The following is a 15,510-nucleotide window of genomic DNA, read 5'->3' as shown; positions in this document are numbered from 1 at the left end:
TTTATTAGAAGCCAATCAGCTGCAGGCATGCCTGGGGAGATGAGCAGCCACTGTGGGGACAAGGGCCCGGGTCACACCAGCTGTGGCCGCTGGGAGACACGGCCTGTGTAAGGAGGGCAGCTCCCTCCACCGAAAAGAGGCAGCAAGGCTCTGGGCTCCAGCCCAGCCGCATCTGTGCACAGAGTGGCTCACGGGGCTCGCCCGCCCAGGCACTGTAGCTATTTAACTGAAAGTGAAAAATTCTGGGTGCCCTGGACGGGGGTCCTCAGTTGGCTAAGCAAGCGGTAGCCTCTTGATTTCGTCTCAGGTTGTAATCTCAGAGTCGTGAGATTGAGACCAGTGTGGAGCCCACTTAAGATTCTCTCTCCCTCTGCATCCCTGCCCCCCCTGTACCCATTCACTCTCTCCCCCTTCTCGAAAAAGGAAGGAAGGAGGGAAAATTCACTTGCACAAAACCCGCATGACTTTTTGCCACAGCCGAAAATACTGCCGGTCCAGTGAGTTGAACTCACCTGCCAGCCCTCCCACAGCCCAGCTAAGGCCTTCCTGCCCTGTGCCGTCCATGGGAAGCACTCGTGGATGTGAGTCTGGTTCTGCCGGCCCTCTAGCCTTAGAGAAGCCTTCAGGACAGACGAGGTACAGCCGAGCCCCTAACTGCGTCTCCAGATGGATCCTGCGGTCCCGCGTGCGTGCTCGTGGGTGAGCAGAGGGGCTCGTGCTCGCATGCACAGGGAGAAAGCTGGGCCCGTTTGCCTAGACAGCAGCTGTGGCCCGGCGGTCCCACGAGCCCCAGCCCTGACTTGGATCCCGACTTCAGATTCCCTCTGCGTCCTGCATCACCCTCCCTTCCCCACTTTCCCCTGGAGTTAGTCTGGAGGAGCGGCTGTAAGCACTGATGAAACACTGGGTCACGGCACTAGGCACTCCCTGGGACAGTGAACCTCCAATTCCGGGCAGGAAGCCCTCTGCATGGTGACGCCCCAGAGCTGCTGTTGCCACGGGGAAGTGCCTGGTGAAGGGGTGACCCCAAAGAACTAGCCCAGCGCTTCTGACCCAAAGGTAAGTATTAAGAGACCCCTCTTTTTCCACGGCTCGGCTCGCAGAGACCATCCGCGCACAGTCTCAGGGCACTTGGTTTAAAGGGGACAGAGAACTGTGGAACCAGGCATCCATTTCCAATAACAACTAAAACCGAGCTGGAGTATCGGGGTCCAGATGTCCTGTCTGTCCCTCTCCATCGCTTCGGCCTGCTCTGTCCCCACATGTCCGGGACTCCCCAGTAGTCAGAGGCTTCTCTTGGGCCCTGCCCTGGGATGTTGGACAGGAGGGGCCGGGCAATCAGAGGAAACTGCCCCCCACCTAATGGTGGGGGTTCCTGAGGGGGAGGCTGGAGAGGAGGAGGGCCGCCCTTGCTCCTGGGCTGGCCTGGGGACAAGCACAGGCCAGCTGCCCTCTCCACAGTGTGTCTCTCAGTGAACCAAATGGGTTCAAGTTCTTTTTCATTCCCTCCATCCCCGTCTGGACTGCCCTGAAGCCGTGGAGATGGGGCAGCTGCCGGGTCAGTCGTCCTGTAGGGTTGGGGCTGCAGCCTGAGGTAAGGCAGCTGAGAAGCACGGTCAAATCTCTCCCAGAGGAAACGCCAAGTGCATGAGCTATATTATTCCCAAAGCCACACTGGGAATGTGGTTGTGGCAGCTGGTAACCCGTTCCAGCAGCTACTTTGGGAGCCAAGGTGCCCCTTGCAATCCTCGTCAGGCCTCTGAGGGAAGGCAGCCGTCCCAAACTAAGCTCGGGGAGAGAGCCTGTCACAGAGAGCCAGGAGGTACCCCCACCTGGCAGTATGAATTGTGGCTGCTGACCCCAGAGCTTGAGGCCAAAGTCAAAAACCGGTCTGAGGGTTGTTTTCCCTGAGGGGCCCCCACCAGGCCCTGCCCTCCCTGTCTGGTCTGGAGGATTAGTGTGGTCTCCTGCTGATTGTTGTTGTAACCCCTGACAAACGGGTTACATTCCTTGGTCCTTGTTCCTGTAGGGCAAGACATGCCTGAATCCAGCTGCGGGGTCTGGACAGGGTTTGCGGTGGAGAAGCCAAGCCCAAGCCATCTTGCGTGGGGCCCCACGTCTCTGCTGCTTCTACACCCAAAGACGTAAGTGGGAACTGGAGGGGGATATGCTTGCAATTTTCCAGCCCCTTAAGAGTTAGAGGGGATTTTCCCATTCAGGGCCTGCTGTGTGCTGCGGGGGACAGTGGGACCCACATCTGGCTAAGCAGAGGAGGAGGAAGGGAAATCACAGCTTGCCTCGGAGGCGCCGTCAGTGTCGGTGCAACAGCGCCACCTGCGGGACACAGTCAGGAGCGCACCTGCTCCTGAAGGACTCCAGACCCTGAGGGCTTGGTAATTAATTCTCCAACACAATACTCCCATTCTGGGGTGAATCAAGTCAAAGCTGATGGATGGCAAGATGGGCAGAGCCTAGCAGACCTCACTGGTGAGACAGCAATGGTCTATTTAAGGGCACAGTCTGTGTGCTCCCGGAGGGGTCTTACATGAAGTGGTACTACTGCTTTGTTAGGAACTTGAACCCGAGACGTGGATCAGTAGGGACTGGAGCTCTCAGAGTCTCCCCCGAATGCCTGGGCTTGGTTCCCTGATGGCTCCTGATGAACCCTGATGGAGTGAGCCCTGATGGGGTCCACTGGAGAGCTGCTGCTGCCCAGCTTCAGGGCCAGCTGCCCCAAACTGAAAGCCAATGTCACAGCTCTGCTCAGTGGGCAGAACTCAAGGCTGTTCTCATCATAAATCTGGCCAGCACTCCCCACGAGGAGCCTGGTGACAGTTCGCTGACTTGGGCTGTCAGCCAATGGTCTGGCTGCTTGCTTGGCCACTTGAAGCTGACGGAGAAGATGAAAAGCACGTGCTTTGGGGGCAGTAAACACACCTTAGCTCTGACAGTCGAGTCACTCGTGTGCTTGCCCATGGTGGGGACCTGGTCTCTTGTAAGACTGGCACTTTTAAGGTGCTGATCAAGCCCGCACTGCCCAGAAGCTCCCGCCCACACCTGAACTGATTCCATTGAAACTTCGACACCTTCTCAGGTCTTTCTTGGTGCTGATGTCCCTATTTTAGTCTGATCCCCTAACTTAGGCTACATCATTATGGCCCGTGAAACTAAACTGTGTCATGTTTTAGGTTTTGCAGACCATCTACAGTCTGACATGGGGTGCATGAAGCTTTATCTCACAAAACTACCCGACAGCGGGTCAGTAGTCAAGGTGTTGCATGGACATCTTACACTCCCCACCATCCTCAGCATCTGAGTCCCAAGGGCTGGAACGGCCTCCTCCAGATCATCCCGACCTCCCTTACCTCCTCCTGGCCCACAGACCTTAGTATGGCATCCTGGTTGCTAAATGTGGCCGTTCCCTGAAAGTGTTCATCTCCTCCTGCTCAGCGATCCTAACAATCAGGATGAAAGGAAGGCTTTCTAGACTTACTTTGAAAATTAAAGATTCTGTCCTAACCATCCCTTGGTTTGACACTTCTCTCCCTCCCCCCACCCCCCTCTGCATGGCTACCCCGGGGCCAGCCAGGTAGTAGCCAAAAGGGAGCCTAGGGAATTCCAATCCTCTGGGTACAGCCCAGTCAAAAGGGAGCTTAGAGAATTCCAACTTAATTCTGCTTCAGCCACCAGGATTCTTTTCATGGACTGACATACTGTTAGATCATGAAGACAATGCTCTCCAGCTCCCCCACAGTGTGCTGTGGTGAGCTGAACAGTGGCCCCCAAAGACAGCCAGGTCCCAATCCTTAGAACGCGTGAATGTCACTTTACAGGGAAGAGAGATTTTGCAGATCTCATTAAATTATGGATCTTCAGGTGGGGAGATTATTGTGGATTTACAATTAAGATCTTCAGATTGGGAGATTGTCAGGGATTTATGATTCAGTTAGGGATCTTCGGATGGGGAGATTATCCTGGGTTATCCCAGTGGGCACTACGTGGAATGCAGGGTGTCTTTATAGGAAGGAAGCAGGGAGGCGGTTTTGTTACCGAAGGTGATGTGACAAAGGGAACAGAGGGACAAAGAAAGAGATTCGAAGACGCTGCTGAAAGACTGGACTTGAAGATGAGGAAAGCGATAAAGCAGCACACCTCTCCGGGTACCTGCTGCCTGTGGGCGCTGGGGTGGGCTCTGCGGGGTCGGGACACAGGCGTCCACCGGCTTTCTGAGGGCTTACACTTTGGGTGTGGCACAGACACACAGTAAAAGAGCCAGCGGGACAAACTGGGTAAGTTTGGGGGGGCAGCAAGGGGGGGTACACTCAATGCTCGAGTGTAGGCGTGGGGGGAGGTCTGGAGAGGGCGAGGTTTGCCAGAAGCCACCGGGGGAAACCACTTCAAAATAACCATCCGCTGAAAAACTACTTGGGTTCCTGTGTGTCAGGTGTGGCGTTGGTCGCAGAGGCCCTCACGTGGGAGCGAGCGGGGCATGCGAAGGGAACTGCCGCGAGAGCCCGTGCGGCTGCAGCAGGAGGACCAAGGGACAGAGTAGAGGACAGGCCGGCCGGCAGGCGGGGCCGGATACTGCAGGGCCTTGCGCGCGGCTTGGATTTCATCCCCAGGGCAAACACACGATTTTTCATTTCTCCTGCAACAGCCTTAGGAACTAGCCCGTTTTATCCCAATTTTACTGACGAGGACGATAAGGTTGGGAGGGGTCAGGGTTAAGTAACTTGTTTCAGGGCTTCCGCAGCGGCAGGTGACACCCAGGACCCGGTCTTCCGGAGTCGAGCGGCCTCGGGGCAGCACGCCCCGCCCGCCGAGGCCCCGCGCCCACTGAGCATGCGCCGCCGACCTACGGAAGCCGGCAGGGAGGGGGCGGGGCCGAGGCTGGCGGGCGCGGGGAAAATGGCGGCGGCGGCGAACGGGACTGGAGGGAGCAGCGGGATGGAGGTGGATGCAGCAGGTAACGGGCCTCGCGGGGGCCTCCTCTGGTGACGCCCCTCGGGGAGCGACAAGGCCCCCCTGGGCTCCCGGGAGGAGTCAGCAGGCGGGACGGCAATACCTCCCCCTGGACTAATTTGCAGGAGGGATGTATGGCTCCGGCTCCGCCGTCTCCCGCTCGCAGCCTCGGGGCAGAATGTGCCGCGCCGAATCTCACTCGCTCTCCTTTTCCTCCACCCTCAGTAGTCCCCAGTGTGATGGCCTCCGGCGTGACGGGGAGCGTCTCCGTCGCTCTTCATCCCCTCGTCATTCTCAACATTTCAGACCATTGGATTCGCATGCGCTCCCAGGAGGGGCGGCCTATGCAGGGTGCGTGTTCGGCGTAATTCTCCCACCTCCTCTCGGTCACCTCCCCCAAACAGGGGTCTTTGCCCATTCCGTCCCTGAGACCGGTTCCCCCTCCCCCAGGTCACCGTGTCTCCAAGCGTTTGGTTCACACTGACCTCGACCCTTGGGCTGTAGTGATGAGGGACAGGATTCCCAGCCCTCATGTCTCACGTGTCGTTCTCTCCCCGCAGTGATCGGGGCTCTGATCGGGAAACAGGAGGGCCGAAATATCGAGGTGATGAACTCCTTTGAGCTGCTCTCCCACACTGTGGAGGAGAAGATTATCATTGACAAGGAATATTACTACACCAAGGAGGAGCAGTGTGAGAGGGGAAGAGGCTTGGAGGGGGAGGGAGGAGTGGGAGTAAGAAACAAGGGCAGAGTGGGGACGGTGCAGTGTGTTGAGAAGAAATAGAATGGGACAAGAAGTGAGAGTAGCGGGAAGGATCTCAGAAAGAGAACACATTTAGGCATTCCCCCCAAATGACAGTAAAGGACAAGAGAAGACAGAAGGGATGAATTATTGTGAGTTGAGCCAGGAGTTGAGTGCGGAGGGGAGGAGTTGATGAAAAATATACCAGGCGCTTCCAGTTACCCGAGGGTGGTTTAAAGAAATAACCCTGTGCTCTGGTTCTGTCTCCGCAGTCAAACAGGTGTTCAAGGAGCTGGAGTTTCTGGGCTGGTATACCACCGGTGGGCCGCCGGACCCCTCCGACATCCACGTCCACAAGCAGGTACACGTGCTCACACGTGCGTGCTGGGGGAGGATGAGGGGAGGGAGAAGGATGGGCCATGACCTGGCGCCCGCCATCCCCTCTTCAGGTGTGCGAGATCATCGAGAGCCCGCTCTTTCTCAAGTTGAACCCTATGACCAAGCACACAGATGTGAGTAATGCTGACCCCGTGCCTGTTTTGTAGCCTCCTCCCCCCACTGTCCTTCCTTTCCCGTCTCCGTAAGGCTGAGTCTTCACCTAAGGGGAATTCTCCCACTCAGCAGCTGTGACTTTGGGTTAGTCATTAAACCTCTAAAGTGCTTCTTGCCTCACGCGTGAGTTGGGGATTATCCTTACTTCAGTGGGTCTTTGGGAAGATTGGATGGAAAGTCTGCGGTGGGAGAGCCAAGCCCAGCTTTTGGCCTGTAGTAGCTCGGGGGCGCTTGATGTCACGCCGTCTCCGCTGTTTCTTTACAGCTTCCCGTCAGCGTTTTTGAGTCCGTCATCGATATAATCAATGGAGAGGTAATGGCCTGCCCTTCAACCCTTCGATTCTGCTCCCGGCCTCTCCTGCTTCTGACTCTGCCTTTGTGCCCTACAGGCCACCATGCTGTTTGCTGAACTGACCTACACTCTGGCCACAGAGGAAGCTGAACGCATTGGTGTCGACCACGTAGCCCGAATGACGGCCACCGGCAGCGGCGAAAACTCCACCGGTAAGGAAGGCTGGAGGGGCTTCCTCGGCTGTGGGGCTGCAAAGTCTGGCCACGTTCATCGTACACGTTGGCCTGTTCCCGTCTCCCTGCAGTGGCCGAGCACCTGATCGCGCAACACAGCGCCATTAAGATGCTGCACAGCCGGGTCAAGCTCATCTTGGAGTACGTCAAGGCCTCAGAAGCGGGTAGGACAGAGTCTCCCTGGCACTCCTCTCCCTACTGGGGAGGTGGCAGCGTCTACATTACCGCAGTCCTCTTGTGCCTTTAGGAGAGGTCCCCTTCAACCACGAGATCCTGAGGGAGGCCTATGCTCTGTGTCATTGCCTACCGGTGCTCAGCACAGACAAGTTCAAGACAGACTTCTATGATGTGAGTATAAAACCCAGGCTGGGGAGGTGGGGCTTTTGTACATTTCTGTGTGCAGGACACGGGACAGTCTGCTGTCCCCCGGACAACTGGTCTTTTCCTTCCAGCAATGCAATGACGTGGGGCTCATGGCCTACCTCGGCACCATCACCAAGACCTGCAACACCATGAACCAGTTTGTGAACAAGTTCAACGTCCTCTACGATCGGCAAGGCATTGGCAGGCGGATGCGGGGACTCTTCTTCTGAGAGGGTATTTGAAGGGACAACGCACAGGTCGGACAGTGGTCCCACAGGGGAGGGGTGTCACACTCCCGTTAGAGAAACCTCCTGTCGATAATAAAAGGGGAGCAGCCCCTCCGCACCCCTTCCAGTGGCTCTGTCCTCTCTGTTGGCCACCACACAGCCGTCTCAACTTGGATCTTAGAGGCCCTTGGTTCCAGCCTCGCTCAGGCAGGAAAGGCTACAGTGGTGGGGAGCTTGCTGCCACTTGAGGTGACCCCGGGTCTGGTCAGGTGGTCTACAGTGAGCCAAAGGCTGCCCGCTGCCACCAAGCGGACCGTTCCTAACTCTCCCGAGGACAGCAATGCAGAGACCAACCCTGTGCACTTGACTAGTAGCGACCGATTCTCCAAGCTAAGTGAATGTCTTTTTTCGACAGCCCAGAAGCTCTATGGGCCCTGTCTACTGCCACGAGGAAGAGTCTTCTCTTCCTGCTGATGTTCAGAGTGCTCATGACAGTGTTACACCTGACCCTTGGCACCTCGCCCCTAGCAGGCAGGGGGGCTCCAGTCGCCATACTGGAGACAAGGTGTGAACGGGGGGACTAGTACGTGTCCGTGGTGGACAGGTACACCTGTCCGTGGTGTCCCACCTCCCTATCCTCACCCCCGAACAAAGCTTTAGAGGGAGAGTTGGCAACAGAAGGTCCGAGCGTTGAGGCATTTCAGGAAGTAGACAAGGGGAGGAGTTGCTGGGAAGCCTTGCAGTTCATACTGGCACAGTCTCTCCAGAGCCGGGAGGGGGACTGGAGACCGATCTTTCACGTCATCTCCGCACAGCGGGACTTACAGGCTGGGGACGCAGCAAGGAGTAACGTGCCTGGCAGGTAGAGCGGGCGCCTTACTCGGTCAGTTTATGGAGTGAACCGGGTAAGAAGCACGAAGGGAACAAGGCAAGACTCTAGAAAATTCTTAAAACCCTGTTTGAATAGAATAAAGCAACCTACAAATACTTTATTAGCAAAAAGAAAACAACAAGTGTGGCTCAGGAGAAACGAGGGGGTCCTCTTTCCCCCTCAAAGGCACCACAAGCTCTTTTGAGGGAGTGGGGTCACCACATGGAACACAGAGTCTCACCAGCAGGATGGACTCAGACAAAAGTGATCCGTGTCCGGGCGGTATTAACCTGCCAGACGTTTAACTCCTCGTACTCATCGAGCGCCGCCTGGAACTGGGCAGGGGTGAAGCCCCGGGAGATGCAGCGCTGCTCCGCCTCTGCAAAGCGCACGCTCCGACCGTCAGAGACCAGCTCCCGGACAGTGGCAAATATCACGTCTGCGGGCCTCTGGGTCCTGCAGGGAACAGCAGGGCGGTGTGAGGTCAGAGGGCCGTTGGCCGCGTTAGCGCCAAGGCCACACCACACCACACACGTGAGGATGCGGGAGCCGTAAGGCTAAGTAGCCGGGGCAGGTGAGACATGGGGCTCACCTCGCCGTCTGCCCCTTGTCGCCCAGCAGGGAGTCCTTGGACATCTCCATGAGCCTGATGGCTTCGTTCACATCTTCCTTCTCCACCGTGTCCACCATCCGCAGCCGCGCCTGCGGGGAAGGGAGGGAGAGATGGGCACGGGAGGAGGGGAGGGAACCACCTCAGGGGACCCCCCCACCCTGCTCCAGCTTCAAGAAGGGCAGCCCCGAAGACGAGAGGAGAGCCCCCCGCCCAGCAGCCGCAGTGCGGGGCCGGCACTGTCAGACCGAGACAAGTGCAATGCGCGGGCAGCGTCCAGCAATTGCCCAAGTCTCCGCCTTGCAACGCTGGCCAGTCCCGGGCTTCCGCTGTCCTGTGAGGGAGAGCAGACCCTCCGGAGCACCCCTGGGCTCCCCACCACGACAGACAGAGCAGGGGGAGCTCGGCCAGGAAGGCGGCTGGCAGAGAGGTCGCGTCCCTGGGGCTCGGGAAGTGCTAGCTCAGCAGTAGGTCAGGTAATCACACTACCTGCACGAACAGCACTTTGGAGCCCCCGGGACTAAGGTCCAAGGTGTGCGGACAGAACTGCAGGTTTCTAGCAAGGACGGAGGACACGGGGAGCGCAGGCGACCCCCTCCCCCCGCCGTGAGGCTGGAGCAGCGGGGGCAGGCCTCTCCCTCCAGGGACGCCGTGCGTGCCCTGCCGGCGCAGCAAGCGCCCACAGTGCGGTAGCCCGCGGGACCGCTATCTGCACTGTTGGCACTTTAGCACCGGCAGGGCCTGAGCGGGAGGGGGGCGGCCGCGGGCACAGTGGGGCTGGGGTGCTGAGAGGGCTGGGGGCTGCCCGGGGAACGTTGGAACGGCCCCCCCGCCGGCGGAGCGGGCCCGGGCGCTCACCAGAGCCGTGGACAGCCGCAGGATGGCCAGCAGGGTCCGGGCAGAAGTGTAGGTGGCGTCCTTGCTGGCCCAGGCCTCCCGCCTCATCTCCACGTACGCGGCCGTGATGTAGTCGGCCAGAGACTCCGGCACCGTGGGCTGCTTCTCCCGGCACATGGCGATGTAACGTCTGCGGAAGAGGTTTGTGGGAAAGCAAGAGTCCACTGAAGGCAACACCTGCTCCCCCAAGTAGGAAAAACAAATTCGCTTGAGCATCACTGGAGTTCTCCCAATGGCACCTTCCGATTTTGAAGTTTTCAGAAAAAGGATCTTACAAGAAAAATCTACCTGTCATAAAAAATAGTCAAGTCCCCTCCCCTGAACCTAGAACGGGGGCCTGACCGTACTCTGTTTACTGCAACAGAAGAGAACAGGGACAAGAAAAGGAAAACGGGGGGCTCCTGGGGCCCCTCGGAGCAAACCCATCAACTACAGGGAGCAGCGTCCAGCCACTCCTGAAATCTGGACCTGCCTCCACCCTCAGACAGGCAGCTGGCTAGAGGATCTGATGCTGGGTCTTGTGAGGCCACCAGCGGGGTGGGGGTGGGCACAGACTCCCTGCTCTCAGCCCCAGAGGAGCACGGGGTGGTAGTGAGAAACACCCCATTCCAGGAGACGCACACACGGCCCAAGCTGCTGCCATGTGGGGTGACGGGCCACGCCGGCCTTGCCCCAGCTGTCCTACCTCATCAGCTTCATGTCCAAGGGTTCAAACTGGGCTGGGGGCTGGCGGCTGTGCTGGTGCACGTAGGTGATGTGCTGGGCCAACCTGGGGAGAGCGGAGGCAAGCAGACACGTTCTCCTTGGGGCCACACACCCTATGCCCCCGTCCCTCTACCCACGCCTCAGCTCGCCAGCTTTCACAGTGTGGAATCTTCACCAGGGTTTTAGTCCTGACTCCCCATCTCCCTGAAGAACTGAGGACTAGCCCCCACGTAAGAGGGAAAGGCTCCAGAGCTCCCGTAAGCAGGGAACTGGAGACGTTTCCGACACCTTCTCCCTCCCTATGGAGCACTGGGGTGGTGTGTCCTAGAGCGCTGAGCTCCACTTACCGTAAGTCATTGTCCCGGTCAGGCCGGTCCTGGATCAGCCAGAGGAGGTCAAATCGCGAGAGCAGCGCAGCAGGAAGCTGTATGTTCTGCTCCAGGCTGCGGCGAGGGTTGTAGCGCCCGTAGGCAGGGTTGGCGGCAGCCAGGATGGAACAGCGGGCGTTGAGCGTGGTGAGAATGCCGGCCTTGGCAATGGAGATGGTCTGCTGCTCCATGACCTCGTGGATGGCCGTGCGGTCGGCCTCAGCCATCTTGTCAAACTCATCGATGCAGCACACGCCCTGGTCGGCCAGCACGAGGGCCCCGCCCTCCAAGGTCAGCTCTCCGGTCACCGAGTCTCTGAGTACAGCTGCTGTGAGCCCAACTCCCGAGGAGCCCCGGCCCGTGGTGTACTGGCCTAAACGGCAGCATCAGAAACAGAAAAAAAGCAAACACGTTGAAGAGAAAAAGAACAAGGGAAGAAGCAAGAACAAGTCGGAGGTGCGGCCCGCAGTGAAACCGCTCTCCCCGCCCGCCAGGTCCAGGCCTTCCCGAGGCCCCTGAAAAGAAGTGCGGGGCCCCGCTGTCTGGTACATTCACCCCTCCCAGGGTTGTTACTCACTGCGGGGTGCCAGGCGATCAATGTAAGACAGGAGCTGAGACTTGGCCACACCAGGATCCCCCATCAAGCAGATGTTGATGTTGCCTGGAAGAAGGGTTGAACTCCAGCTGACCCCTTCTCTCCACGCGTGCTGCCCGACAACACACACTCCTGAGATCCTCCCCGACAGCCCGGCACTACTTCTCATCCCCCCGTGCCCACGGAGCCCGCGTGCTCTCTTACCCCGTGACAGAGGTCCCAGACTTGACTTGTCACAGAACACCAGCCCTTGACGTTCTGGCTCCCTCCCCGCCGCCCTGTCCCCCTTTCCCCTCCCCCGTCTCACCCCTGATCTTCATGCCCCGAGGCGACTGGTCGACCCCTCCCACCAGCAGAAGCAGCAGAGCCTTTTTCACATCTTCGTGCCCATAGATCTCTGGGGCGATGGAGGCCGCCAGCTTCTCGTAGAAATCCTCCTCTGCGGGAAAGTTCAGAGTACTTGCTGGGGGGATTGGGGGGAACCAGAAAGAAAACCCCATTCCCAGGCTCCCCCAGGCCCCTCACCTGCAATGTGCCTCAGCTCCTCCGCGCTTAGCTCTCCAGCCACAGCCTCGTCGTCGTCGCTCTTGTTCATCTTCACGACCCGATGGGCCTCCAGGTAGGTTTCAGAGAGGAGACCCTTGGGCAGGAAAACGTCAGGACACGGATGAAGGCCTTTTCACTGGCCTTTGTGCTACTTTGCCACTGACGGTTCTCTGGCGGTGGGGGGGGTGGTGGCAAAAGCAGAGGCAGAGAAAAGCACATCTTTCCTCCTTTCAAGCCCCTTTCCTACCTGTACGACCTGTCGGAACCCAGTGCGCAGGATCGGCAGGAAGATGCCAGTGACACTGACGTGGTCCCCGGGCTGGGCGAGCCTCGTGTTCTCGCCTTCTACCAGCACAGTGATGCTCCGAGGGATGTTTCCCACAGGCACTTGGTCACTCTATAGGGGAGAAAGCCCGCGGGCGAAGAGGAAGGTACATGAAGCCAATGAGGCCTCATCTTCTGGGCCGACGCATCCCACTTCTCAGACTCTCCGTCTCAGCCTCAGAGAAGCCAAGAGAAGGGACCCCGAGATCATCTTTGCCAAATCTCCCTCCTGCTCTAGGTCACCCCTCTGCCTCAGCCTCTTTGTTTCTTCCTCCTTCCGCTCTGCGAGTGGCTGCGGAACCTGAGTGGACACCTCAACTCCCCCTCCCCGGGCCCCATACCCCAAACTCACATGTTCCTGCATCTTCATCTCTTGGAATCTGACGAGTTTGGAGCCACGTGTCTGCAGATACAGCCGCCCTCCTGAGCGGTCGGTCTGGCACTCTTGGCTCGGGCACATGATCAGAGGCATGAAAGTAGGGGACTGGATCTGGGATGTGAGAAAGGAAATGCAGAAGGAAACGCAGTCAGTCACCTGAGTGATCACTTCCTCCTCCCAGCACACAGCACAAATGGTGAAGGATGTCTTGACCTGTCCTGAGTGAAATGATGATCGGAACGAAGAAAACACAACAGACGAAACGACCACTACAGAGCAGAAAAAGACCAGCAGGTGAACACAATCACGTTTTACAATACGATAAACAACAAATAAATCAGCACACAAACTAATTCTGGGCAAAACCACCAACAATTAAACATGTTCCTATCCCTAGCTCTGTACATACCGGCTGGTAGGTCTCCGCCCCACACTGGTCACAAGTGTAAGTGGCCACCACCATTCTGGGTTTGACTTCAGAGACACGAGTGACAATTCCACGCACAGTGACCAATTTCCCCACAGAGTCAGCCCGCACTTCCCGGATCACACGAGGCTTGTTACTGCTTGGGCCTTGAAAGTACAGCTCGCTAAGTGTAGAAAACGGTCACATTAACGTCCTGGAGAACAAATTCCCACAGCCTCCCCCACGGAGACCACTCACAATCTGCGCATGAGCTCAGGGGGGTACTGGTTTTGCGGGCTTCGGGCTGCCCCAGGGTCATGGCTCCGCTGCTCCATCATCAGCCGGTGCTCGATGTAAACGTCCAGAACATCTTTGTTTACCACCTAAAAAAAGACAAAAAAACCCCCGAGAAGCTGGATGAGGTACGCAAAAACCATAAAGGTCAAGAGGCAGTATTGATTGCTCTCTTTCTGCCGGCTCAGAAAATCACCAGTATCCGAGAAGTGTCCCGAAAGCAACCTGTTGCTCGCCCTGCGGTTTTGTGCAACCACTCACCTCCCTCTCCTTGTACTGAGGAAGCAGCTCCTGCACGGCGTCGGCGAAGAGCCTTACATAGCGCCTGGCGTTCTCACAGATCGAGTCCACCAACTCAGGGTCGTCCTCAGCTACATCGTCTAGGTCTACGTACATTGCCACTTGCTCCCGATGAGCCAGTCGAACCTGTGGCAAGAAGATACAGCAACAGAGCCATGCTTTACCGGGCCTGGCAGTGTCCACCTGCCATAGCGGGGAAAGACCAAGCAATACTCCCTTCTCAGCCCCCCAAAGACATCCTAACTCGTAAAATACACTCTGATCTTTAAACATGTACAACTACACCCACTTACTAAGTATTAAGTAGAACACTGCAGCGATCACTTACAACACATACTTAAGGAAATTAGCCGGAACACCTCTTACAACTCCTTAAACAAAACCCGTTCCCTCCACTTTATCTTAAACTTACCAACTGGTTCCCATATTTGAACTGTTTCTTGCCAAATTCATCATCCTGATAAAACTCCTGTAGGAATTTCTTAACCTTTTCTGGAAGAAAAATGTAAAATCACAAGAATCAGTCTCTCAGATACTATGCCAAAAAACCCCTTGATGCAAACCTAAAAAACTCGCTTTGCTCACAAAATGTATGAAGTAATCAGTTTACATGAACATCGAAGAAAGCCTTTGTAATTCTCCCCAAGTCGGGCAGAACTCCTTCTAACAAGTCCGTTCTTACCTACGGAAGAAGGGGCCGTGGCAGTTAGAGCATTACCCAACAACTCACCCCCGCCCCCAGGGAATTCCAAGCTCTTAGTTAAAATTCTCAGTACCCTTTCCCAAAGGGCTCCCACGCCTCGCCACACACTCCGAGCTCAAGGTTCTCAGCTTTTCTAACACGCCTAAGAGTCCCCCTTTTCTTTCGGGCTCCTCACCCTCTCCACTAGGCCCGGGCTCCACCCCACCCCCTCTCCCGCCACTGCTTCCGCTCTTAGTAAACAAAGAAGCACATGGGCCCAGATGCAGCCGCCTCACAGCCCGGGATTCCTCCGCCCAGGGCGGGAGCCCGTCCAGCGATTGGCCGGCTCGTCAAAGGCCACGCCGTGCCGCCGCACCACCTCCTCCCCTGGACTCCCGCGAAGCCCCCCAGTTCCAGGCACGCCCCCGCCCCGAGCAGCTCTCTCTACGGCCTCCGCGCGGAAGGACACTGTTTACACACGACACTCCCTCCAGCGACGTCGCGCAACTTCCGCCCGCCTTCACTTCCGCTTGGAGGTTGGCCTAAAGTGGCCAATCCCGACGCGCAGCGGCCCGGGCCCGCCCGCCCGCGGGACTCCCGCGCGTCTCCGAAGGACGCGGGTGCTCCGAATGCTTAAGGGCGCGGAGGGAAGCGAACCCGGGGTGCCCGTCCCTGGAGACGCAGGGCCCTTGGACAGGGTCTCCTGAGCTCTTGGTTTCTCCGGGCGCGACCCTCTCCTTTGGAGCCCCCAGCCCGGCTATCAGACCCCCAACACCCCGCAAACCCCAACTCCTTCCCCAAACAAGATGACCGGCTCTTCTCCGACCTCGATGGCCCGCGCGCCTCCCAGTCACCGTCTGCCTCGGCCCCGCCGCCTCCCGACCCTGCCTCTGGCCTCGCGCGCCAACCCCAGACCCCCAGGACGCCGGCTCACAACAACTGGTGTTGGCCGGAAGGCTTCTCTCGCAGGACGCTCCTCCCAAGTTTGCACACCCTCACCTTTCTCGAGCACGTAGTCCTTAACTGCCATTGCCCGTGCGGCAGCAGTTGGCGAGTTCAAGGTTCTCACTCCCGGGACGGCAGAAAACGTCCGCGCGGCGGGCTACCCACGACCAACCGAAATTGGCGCGAAACGTCGCGCCCCACGTGACCGGCGCCGCTG

The 15,510-nt window shown here is 57.9% G+C and overlaps 2 protein-coding genes across 5 annotated transcripts; one reads left to right on the top strand and one right to left on the bottom strand.

The window, feature by feature from the left end:
* The first annotated feature begins 4,827 nt into the window (after nucleotides 1–4,827).
* COPS6 (COP9 signalosome subunit 6) lies at nucleotides 4,828–7,494 on the top strand. The gene is made up of 10 exons (XM_045992434.1): nucleotides 4,828–4,966; nucleotides 5,188–5,313; nucleotides 5,523–5,654; nucleotides 5,977–6,065; nucleotides 6,154–6,216; nucleotides 6,522–6,569; nucleotides 6,646–6,760; nucleotides 6,853–6,945; nucleotides 7,029–7,129; nucleotides 7,234–7,494. The coding sequence occupies exons 1-10, from the start codon at nucleotides 4,843–4,845 to the stop codon at nucleotides 7,372–7,374; spliced, it is 1,032 nt and encodes a 343-aa protein (XP_045848390.1). The 5' UTR covers nucleotides 4,828–4,842; the 3' UTR covers nucleotides 7,375–7,494.
* Nucleotides 7,495–8,329: 835 nt separating this feature from the next.
* On the bottom strand, nucleotides 8,330–15,482 carry MCM7 (minichromosome maintenance complex component 7). Of its 4 annotated transcripts, none has more exons than XM_045992431.1 (16): nucleotides 14,443–15,075; nucleotides 14,252–14,348; nucleotides 14,079–14,158; nucleotides 13,628–13,792; nucleotides 13,331–13,455; nucleotides 13,076–13,256; nucleotides 12,640–12,777; nucleotides 12,211–12,360; nucleotides 11,943–12,057; nucleotides 11,725–11,856; nucleotides 11,400–11,483; nucleotides 10,802–11,195; nucleotides 10,435–10,518; nucleotides 9,711–9,879; nucleotides 8,835–8,944; nucleotides 8,330–8,698 (listed from the first exon to the last, which is right to left on the bottom strand). In XM_045992431.1, the coding sequence occupies exons 4-16, from the start codon at nucleotides 13,760–13,762 to the stop codon at nucleotides 8,497–8,499; spliced, it is 2,019 nt and encodes a 672-aa protein (XP_045848387.1). In that variant the 5' UTR covers nucleotides 13,763–13,792; nucleotides 14,079–14,158; nucleotides 14,252–14,348; nucleotides 14,443–15,075; the 3' UTR covers nucleotides 8,330–8,496. The 4 variants fall into 4 exon arrangements, with proteins under 4 accessions (XP_045848387.1, XP_045848388.1, XP_045848385.1 ...); XM_045992432.1 differs by having other exon boundaries at nucleotides 14,277–14,348; XM_045992429.1 differs by lacking the exons at nucleotides 14,252–14,348; nucleotides 14,443–15,075 and adding an exon at nucleotides 15,348–15,482.
* Nucleotides 15,483–15,510: the final 28 nt, after the last annotated feature.

Source organism: Meles meles, chromosome 21 (assembly GCF_922984935.1).
Source record: "Meles meles chromosome 21, mMelMel3.1 paternal haplotype, whole genome shotgun sequence".
NCBI classification, from domain to species: domain Eukaryota; kingdom Metazoa; phylum Chordata; class Mammalia; order Carnivora; family Mustelidae; genus Meles; species Meles meles.
This window is presented reverse-complemented; position numbering and strand designations above follow the sequence as displayed.